Consider the following 9,101-nt stretch of genomic DNA (forward strand, 5'->3'; position numbering starts at 1 on the left):
TTGACTGTGGGGTCACAAAAAACTGTGGAAAATTCTGAAAGAGATGGGAATACCAGACCACCTGACCTGCCTCTTGAGAAATTTGTATGCAAGTCAGGAAGCAACAGTTAGAACTGGACATGGAGCAACAGACTGGTTCCAAATAGGAAAAGGACAGCGTCAAGGCTGTATATTGTCACCCTGTTTATTTAACTTATATGCAGAGTACATCATGAGAAACACTGGGCTGGAAGAAACACAAGCTGGAATCAAGATTGCCGGGAGAAATATCAATAACCTCAGATATGCAGATGACACCACCCTTATGGCAGAAAGTGAAGAGGAACTAAAAAGCCTCTTGATGAAAGAGGAGAGTGAAAAAGTTGGCTTAAAGCTCAACATTCAGAAAACGAAGATCATGGCATCTGGTCCCATCACTTCATGGGAAATAGATGGGGAAACAGTGGAAACAGTGTCAGACTTTATTTTTGGGGGCTCCAAAATCACTGCAGATGGTGACTGCAGCCATGAAATTAAAAGAGGCTTACTGCTTGGAAGGAAAGTTATGACCAACCTAGATGGCATATTCAAAAGCAGAGACATTACTTTGCCAACAAAGGTCCATCTAGTCAAGGCTATGGTTTTTCCAGTGGTCATGTATGGATGTGAGAGTTGGACTGTGAAGAAAGCTGAGTGCTGAAGAATTGATGCTTTTGAACTGTGGTGTTGGAGAAGACTCTTGACACTCCCTTGGACTACAAGAAGATCCAACCAGTCCATTCTAAAGGAGATCAGCCCTGGGATTTCTTTGGAAGGACTGATGCTAAAGCTGGAACTCCAGTACTTTGGCCTCCTCATGCGAAGAGTTGACTCATTGGAAAAGACTCTGATGCTGGGAGGGATTGGGGGCAGGAGGAGAAGGGGACAACAGAGGATGAGATGGCTGGGTGGCATCACTGACTCGATGGACATGAATTTGAGTGAACTCAGGGAGTCAGTGATGGACAGGGAGGCCTGGCGTGCTGCGATTCATGGGGTCGCAAAGAGTCGGACACGACTGAGCGACTGAACTGAACTGAACTGAAGGCTAGGTGTGCAGTAGGGCCGCATGCTGGTAAAATAAATTCGTGCTTCATCTGGTCTTCCATCCCCCAGGGAACATGAAGGATGGAAAGAGATGCAGAAATAAGCTATGTACTTAACTCTATCTTTCTGTCACGGGGGGTCAGTCCAACACTCCCTACAGTTAGGCACCCCTGACCTTTATCAGCTTTTGTTTATAGTATTTCACCATCTACCCTATTGACTCTTCCTACCTAACCTTGTTCACTCTTAAAAGCCAAGCCCTCTGGGAGCTTTCCTCCCCAACAGCTCTTAGCTAAGTACATGCCTTTATTTATAGAGGGAGAAGGGACCCCGCCAAAGGAAGAGACTTTAGCAAATTCATGCAGCAGAACTAAGTTTCTGGGAGGAGACCGTATGGGTCTGATACTCGGTCAAAGGCAGAAACTGTATCCGTTAGAATGGAGGTGGATTACATGTGGACATGCTCACACGCAGAGGGAGAGCCTGAGTTCTGCAGGCATCTGACTCTACCAAGCAGTGGAGAGAGAACTGGCTCTTATTGGCACAGTAGCACGGCAGTAGGTGGGGGTCTCAGGCACTGGGATCAGGGGCTGGAGGCAGGGGGCAGGCTGGGAGGTGGCGAGGGGTGAGGCCAGGCCTAGATGAAGGTGAGGTGAGTAGAAGCCGGGAGGCCGCAGCTCTCCTTGTGCTCCTCAAACAGTTGCTCCAGAGCCTTCATGTAGAGCCTGTGATAGTGGCCCACCTGCTCCTTGGTGGGCTGCGGGCACTGGGGCACCGGGATGGGGAGGCCCACTGCAGGGACAGGGGGACACAGGTCAGGGGAGGGGCCTCGGCTGCACACACAGCAGATAGCGGCCTTCTTCCCTGGACACGGGCACTCACCCACAGTGGTGATGGGTCTGGCGAGGGGCACCAGGCCCCAGGACTTGGCTGAGAAGAGACCACGGCCGCAGAAGATGCAAGGAGAGAAGCTCAGGAGCTTCTTGATGGTGACCTGGAACAGACGCTGCCTGGATTCTGGGGCAAAAATCTTAACTCTGAAGATGTCATTCTCCCCAAAGGAGTACACGGGCACCAGGGAGGTGCTGGGAAGGGAGGGAAATAAGATAGAAGAGGGCTGGTCAGGTCAGGGGCTCTAGGAGTGCCCCCACATTCCTCCCCCACAGGTTCCCACTTCCCAAGGCCATCTGAAGCAATGACACGGGCTATGAAGAAAGATCTGGAAGAAGGGACTTATATTTCTTAAGAGGAATGTGATCTGGGCAGTCCTATAAACATTTTCTTATACAGTCTCAACAAGGTGGCAAAGTGAATATTAACTCTTTCGCAAGTAAAGAAGCATGCAAGGTCTTGCCTGTGAGAGGGCGTCATAAAAGAATGTGAGCTGAGGGAGACTGAGCCCCAGGGTCCAGCGATTCGCACTGTGATCCTATGTCTCCCTGTGTGGGAGGAAGCCTGGGGAAGGGGCTCAGGGCTGAGCACAGAGCACACTCTGAAGGGCTGGCCACAGCGCCCTTTAGAGGTGGTCACCGTGTAAGATCTGGGGACACAGTCCATGTCCAGGGGGCAGGTGTGTAGGGATGGAGTGCAGGTCCCCAGAGACACTGTGAGGTTCTGACCATTGAAGGCAGCCCTGGTTGGGCCCCCACTCATCCATGCCTCAGTGCCAGGAAGGCGAAGCCTTTACGATTCCGGAGAGTGAGGCAGTGCTCCCCGGGGATGGCATGCAGGGCCTCATGGGCTCCGCCGACCAGAATGAACAGCCTGGCCCAGCTGCGGCTGGGACAGGATAAAATCCAGGCTCTGGTGGTTTGCAGAACACAGTCCTGTGGACAAGAGAGGGTGCAGGGACAGTCAGTATCCGCTCCTTGGCTCCCTAGTCCCTCACCCCACCCTTTAGCACACAAAGTATTAGACATCATCCCTTTCTTCCCAAACTCCCCACCCCTGTCCCTCTGTCCATGCGCCCTACAGCACCTCTCCCAGCAAGAATACAGGACACTTGCCCCAAAGCCACTCCCTGAACCCCACTTGACGAGTGTTCAAGCCAAGCGCTTGTGATGGGTGGTGAGTGGGTGCCACTCAGGTCGGGGTGGGGTTGAATTGCCTTCTGTCACTCAGCTCAAGACTCACCACAGGACATAACATGGTCTCGATAGCCTGGGAGGTGGATCTGGCCATTCAACCTGGCCACTAAGAATCAAAGCCCTGGAAACTCCTGAGAGAAGCCAGTGCTCTCCGTGGCAAAGTTTCAGAAGCATCTGATGCCCGCGGTCCTATGTGGAGGGGGGCTAGCACACAGATCCACTCTGGGGACAGCTGTTTTCACCAGCTGTGGGGGCAGGAGGCAGGATGAAGGAAACAGCAGTATCGGATACCAGGATACCAGCTGAAAAGACTTCCCTCCCGAGCAACAGACTTCGGAGTTCAGGATCTAAGATGGGGTCAAGGGCACAAGGGTCCAGAGGGTTCTGGAACACTGCCCTACTCCCTCCCCCATTGCTTGAACTTAAGAAGTGAGTGGTCAAAATTCATCATAGGGAGGGGTGGAGCATCCCTTGAAGGGTGACCTGTTGCCTTAATGGGGAAATAATCCCTTCGGTGTTTCCAAACCTCCCAGTTCCTCGCCCACTCATTACGCCTTCCTACCTGGGCAGAGTAATAAGGGTGGAAGAATTCCTGGAGATAACCATTTGTCACCTCTCACTACCTGGACTCTTTAGTACTCACCTTGCTGGGGTGTGTCCCGGTCCAGAAATAACCATACCAAGTAGAGGACAGAGAAACACCAGAGCAAGGTACAGAGGAGGAAGATGCCAACAAGGGAAAAGAGAGTGCCTGGAAGAAAGATGAGAAAGAAAAATGACTTCTATCTTGAAACCACAACAACTGCTCCTTTCCTTCTCAATGAGATCCCTGGTCCTCTCCCAGCTGGACCTCTGGCCCTTCCCTCCTTTTGCCCTGGTGTCCAGGTAAGTGGGGTTCCTACCTTCCCCCCACCAGTCTCTCCCCTCCCTCCCTCCCTAGAGGACCCCTGCCCAGCTCCCCTCACCCATGAAGAGGAAACAGCACGTATTGGAGATGCTCAGTACTTCTAGCCATTGTAGCCATTGTTTCTTCAGGGTTTCCATGCTGTGGGAGGGTAGAGGGGTGGTGGAGACTTCCCATTGCTCCCCTTCCGCCAGCGGGGCTCCAGGACTCGGGGGGGATAAAAGGATGAAGGTTACAATAGGAGCCCAGGAAGCCTTTCCGGTCTGAGTGGACAACCCCTGGGGCCTCCTGGGATGGCTTGTAGGGCTGTGTGTGGGCAGAGACTCTTGATCGGGAGCCCCAGAGGTCTTCAGCCTCCTCACACACTGATCACTGAACCTCTCCCCTGAATGGGGCTGGGAGGCGGGTTGGGGGCTTGCCACCGAGATGGCCCTGAGGTGCATTAAAGATCTTATGGGGGAGGGGATCCTGAAGGAGACAGAGAGCCCACTTCTGAGGTCCCAGGCGAGACCATGTGATCTGGTGTGTGGCCAACTGATTGTGGACGCGAGCCCTGGGTCTGTTTTCAGATCTCTCGGAGTATCTAGGCTACTGGGAGGCGCCTAGACACTTGGACCTCACCTCCAAGCACAGACACATCAATACCACATCCATTCCCACCTTTAATTTCAGTCTCCTCCATAGTCATCGAAGGGGCTGATAGCAACCTAGGTGAGGAGGAGGTGCCTGCTGGGGACCCTGTAGCGAGCCTCATGCTCTTCAAACAGCTGTGTGAGCCGCTCCACCTGGACAGCGTGCAGTGCGCCCACCCGCCCTGGAGTGGACCACCTGATTCCTTGTACCAGAAGGGGTGCCCCACTGTACGGGAATAGGAGATAAGAGGTGTGGTTGCCGTTTTTGTTGTCCAGGCAACAAAAACTAAGTCATGTCCGACTCTTTGTGGTCCCATGGACAGCAGCACGTCAGGCCTCCCTGTCCTTCACCATCTCCCAGAATTTGCTCAAACTCAGTCCATTGAGTTGGTCATGCCATCCAACCATCTCATCCTTTGTCACCACTTTCTCCTCCTGTCATCGATCTTTCCCCAAATCAGGGTCTTTTCCAATGAGTCAGCCTTTTGCATCAGGTGGCCAGAGTATTGGAGTTTCAGCCTCAGCATCAGTTCTTCCAATGAATATTCAGGATTGATTTCCTTTAGGACTGACTGGGTTTGATCTCCTTGCTGTCCAAGGGACTCTCAAGAGTCTTCTCCAACACCACAGTTCAAAAGCATCAGTTCTTTGGCGCACAGCCTTCCTTATGGCCCAGCTCTTGCATCTGTACATGACTACTGGAAAAAACTATAGCTTTGACTACATAGCCCTTTGTTGGCAACGTAACGTCTCTGTTTTTGAATACGCTATCTAGGTTTGTCATACCTTTCTTTCCAAGGAGGAAGTGTCTTTTAATTTCATGGCTGCAGTTACGGTCCGCAGTGATTATGGAGACCAGGCTCCCTTCCTCCCAACCGATCAACTGGGACAGAGTTCATGGCTGGCACCTTAGCCAAACGCCAGCCAAGGCTTGAGGGCCACAGCAAGGATTTCAGGCCCCAACAGTGGACCTTCACCTCCTGATGAGGGGAGGATGCAGGGCGTCTTGAGCCCATTGTAGCGGGTGGGCGAGTGGGCCGGGGAGCAGGGCAGGTAGAGGCTGGGTCTCACTAACTACTCACCAATGACGGTGTGGATGGGCCGGAGGAAGGACAGGAGGAGGCCCAGCAGGGCCACCCTCAGCACCTACTGCAGTGCTTCCCGTGCCCATCTCACCCAGGAGCCTGGCAGGCTTGGAAACTGCTGGAAGACCTTGTTCTCCACACAAGAGAAGATGGAACCAGGGATGCGCTGGGAGAGCAGGGAGCGCCTGACTTCCGGCCCTGTGGGCGCTGGGCTCCGGGCTCCTCCCCACCAGTGCCCCCCCCAGACCCCCACAACGGACACCTCACTCGTGTTCGAAGGCCAACTTGACAAATTCCTTCTTGTGGATCAGCAAGCTCTGCTTTGCCTTCAGGGTGCCCGCCTCCCCCCGGCTCCCTGGACCTGAGGTCGGGTCAAGTGATAGGAGGTGCTGGCTTTGTTAGAGGACACCAAACCTGGTTGGGAGGGAGGGGGCAGGAAGACCTGAGCCAGAGTCTTCCAGAAAAGAGGGAAGAAGGCACGGGGAAAGGACAGTGATTCTTCACCAGATGGGGACACAGGGTGCACACCCCAGGTGGGGGGGCGCTAATGTTGGATTTTGGGGGTGACGGTCCCAAGAGTCTACTCGGAAGCCCAGCTCCCACGCAGCTCAGAGTTCCAGATGGGGAGAGTGTCCCGGACATGCCTCCAGATGGCCTGGTAAGGACTCAGGCAGAGCCACAGCCTCCTGCCTGAGATATGTTTCTGTCTCCATAGAGCCCGTCCAGATTGAGGACCGCTGGGATCCAGGCCCGGCTCAGGAGTACAAGGAGCAAGGCAGCCAGACACCCCTGAGCTGGAGGTGGGGTGTGTGTGTGGGGACTCTGACTCCAGAGGTTTCGGAGTCCCAGGTCCCCCCTTTACCCTCTTTGCTGCTCCATGGCTTCAGGCCCATCTGTCCTGAAGGAAATCACTGCTTTTCTCACTCCTTGAAGGATCCCACCCCAGGGATCCCAGCCCCGCCTCCCTCCCACCTTGGCATCAGGAAGCAGAGAGCCAGGCCCAGGGTCCTCAGGGCTTCAGGGACTCACCAAGCTCCAAAATGGAGAAGATCCATTGCAGGAGGCATACACCTGGAGAGCCAAGCGGAGAAGACTGGAGGAGACTGGCCTTCTGCAGAGGGGAGTCACGACACTCTGTCTCTAAGCTTTCTGTCTTTTCGCCCAATCCTCTGGCCCTACCCCTGATCTGGCTTATGCCTTCTTTTCTGCCTCCTCTGATGATGAGCACACTGGACAACGGTGAGCCCTGGCAAGGAAGGTTAATCACTATTTGGCTTCACAGAGCTGTGACCAAAAGGGGAGGCCAGGGGTGTGACTGGGGAACCTGGGGGTGAGGAAAGTGCTTGGATTTTGTGGAGGTCAGGACTGGCTCCCTGTGATGACAGGCTGGGCCAGTGGGGGATGACCTGTGTGTGTGTACCCTGAACAGCAGGGCTCCCCATTTGTCACCCGGGCCTGACCACTGAGGGGTAGAGGGCCCGCAGGATGAGTTATTCCCTAAGGAGCAGCTTAGGCCTCTGTGGGGAGACCTCCAGAAGGAAGGGCTTTGTGTGAATGGCTAAGAATTGGGGAGCCCCTCCAAGAGAGAGCCCATCACTCCAAATGACCCAAATCCATTCATTTTTATGGCTGAGAGTATTCCATTGTATACACGTACCACCTGTTCTGTATCCATTAATCTGTCAGTAAACATTTACGGTGCTTCCGTATCTTGGCTATTGTAAACAGTACTGCAGTGAATATTGGGGTGCATGTGTCCTTTCTGACGATGTTCTTCTCCTGATAAGGAGAGGGTGTGCAGGGACATATGGTAGCTCTATTTTTAGATTTTTAAGGAAACTTCATGGTGTTTTCCTTAGTGGCTGGACCAATTTACATTCCCACCAACAGTCTAGGAGTCCCTTCTTTCCAAAAAACTCTGAAAAATCCTTGAAAGGACCCAAGAGGGAAAGAAACTGACTTCAAATATCTGGAGTCCATTGCTGTCTGAGGCCAATGCAGTTAAGAACTTTGGGGGCCATTTCCCCTCCTCTGCCCCACACACCAACCCACAGGGGACCAGTCACAGAAGCTGGAGAGGGAGGGAGAGAAAACACTTCCCTCCTTCCCTTTCTATTCTCTCTTCCCCCAACTGCCACTTGTGGCCAAGCACGCACTCTGGATGCAATTAGTTGGCCCTTGCTGGGGATGGGAAATTGCTATCCTCAGATGAAGATACAAGTGTTGATTGATACACCAACTAAACATTTCTAGGTACCAACATAAAGTGAATGTAGAACCCATCACCTGAGAAATACCAGGTAAGTCACAAGAGTGGCAAGATTTTTTCATCCAGAGACAAGGAAAACTCTTCCGCTGAATGAATTTTTAAAGACAGCGGAGGAGAAATAGACTTGCATTTAGTTATGCAACAAGTTCCAACTTAGTTCCAACAAGACTTTCTCATTAAGCCATGGATACAGGAATAAAGCCAATCGGGAGACAGGACTGACACAAGGCAAAGGGTGCTATCACCACATAAGGACTCTCAGAATTTTCGACTGACCGTCTCCCATCTCACTGGGCAGGTGCCTGTAAATACGGTGATGGTGATGGTGATGACGGTAGTCGAGTCATTGGCTCTTATTTTGTTGGTCTCCAGTTTTTAAAATGTTAAATGTTGGTAATTTACATAAGGATGGGAAGAGATAGAGAAGCAGGTATGTTCTTAACTGTATCACTGTTATTTTCTATCACTGGGGGTCATGCCAACCCTCCCTGCTGTTAGGTACACTTGATGCTTGCCAGCAGTATTTCACCATGTACTCTATGAAAGTTGCTCAGTCGTGTCCGACTCTTTGTGATCCCATGGGCTATAGAGTCTGTGGAATTCTCCAGGCTAGAATACCAGAGTGGATAGCTGTTCCCTTCTCCAGGGGATCTTCCCAACCCAGGGATCGAACCCAGGTCTCCCACACTGCAGGCAGATTCTTTACCAGTTGAGCCACTAGGGCAGCTCATGTACTCTATGGTCTCCCCCTACTTAAATCCTGTCCACTCTGCAAGCTTACCTCTTGGGGGAACTCCCCTCTCCAACTCCACTATGGTGCTCAAGAACTCTTAGCTAAGGAGATGCATTCATTTACAGAGGCAAAAGGGAACCCAGCCAAGGGAAGAGACTCATGCAAGTTCATGTAGCAGGATTCGATCTCTGGGAAGAGAATTCAGGGCCCTGCAGCAAGTCTAAGGCAGCAAGTCTGTATCAATTAGGGTGGAGGTAGAGCACAAGTGGGCAGGCTCACTCCTAGAGAAAGGTTCTACCAAGCAGTGGTGAGAGAACTGGCCTTTA

At 52.5% G+C, this 9,101-nt stretch overlaps 1 protein-coding gene across 1 annotated transcript in view; it reads right to left on the reverse strand.

Annotated features, from left to right (window-relative positions):
• Positions 1-8,328, reverse strand: part of LOC104983119 (2-acylglycerol O-acyltransferase 3-like) — an 8,691-nt gene extending 363 nt beyond the window's left edge. Inside the window, 9 exon segments of the mRNA XM_010832597.1 lie at positions 1,948-2,148; positions 2,717-2,823; positions 2,825-2,891; positions 3,199-3,258; positions 3,796-3,903; positions 4,118-4,263; positions 6,041-6,134; positions 6,803-6,844; positions 8,319-8,328. Coding sequence (XP_010830899.1) covers positions 1,948-2,148; positions 2,717-2,823; positions 2,825-2,891; positions 3,199-3,258; positions 3,796-3,903; positions 4,118-4,263; positions 6,041-6,134; positions 6,803-6,844; positions 8,319-8,328 — 835 coding nt within the window.
• Positions 8,329-9,101: the final 773 nt, after the last annotated feature.

The sequence above is a fragment of the Bison bison genome, unplaced genomic scaffold (genome assembly GCF_000754665.1).
Source record: "Bison bison bison isolate TAMUID 2011002044 unplaced genomic scaffold, Bison_UMD1.0 scf7180017861528, whole genome shotgun sequence".
NCBI classification, from domain to species: domain Eukaryota; kingdom Metazoa; phylum Chordata; class Mammalia; order Artiodactyla; family Bovidae; genus Bison; species Bison bison.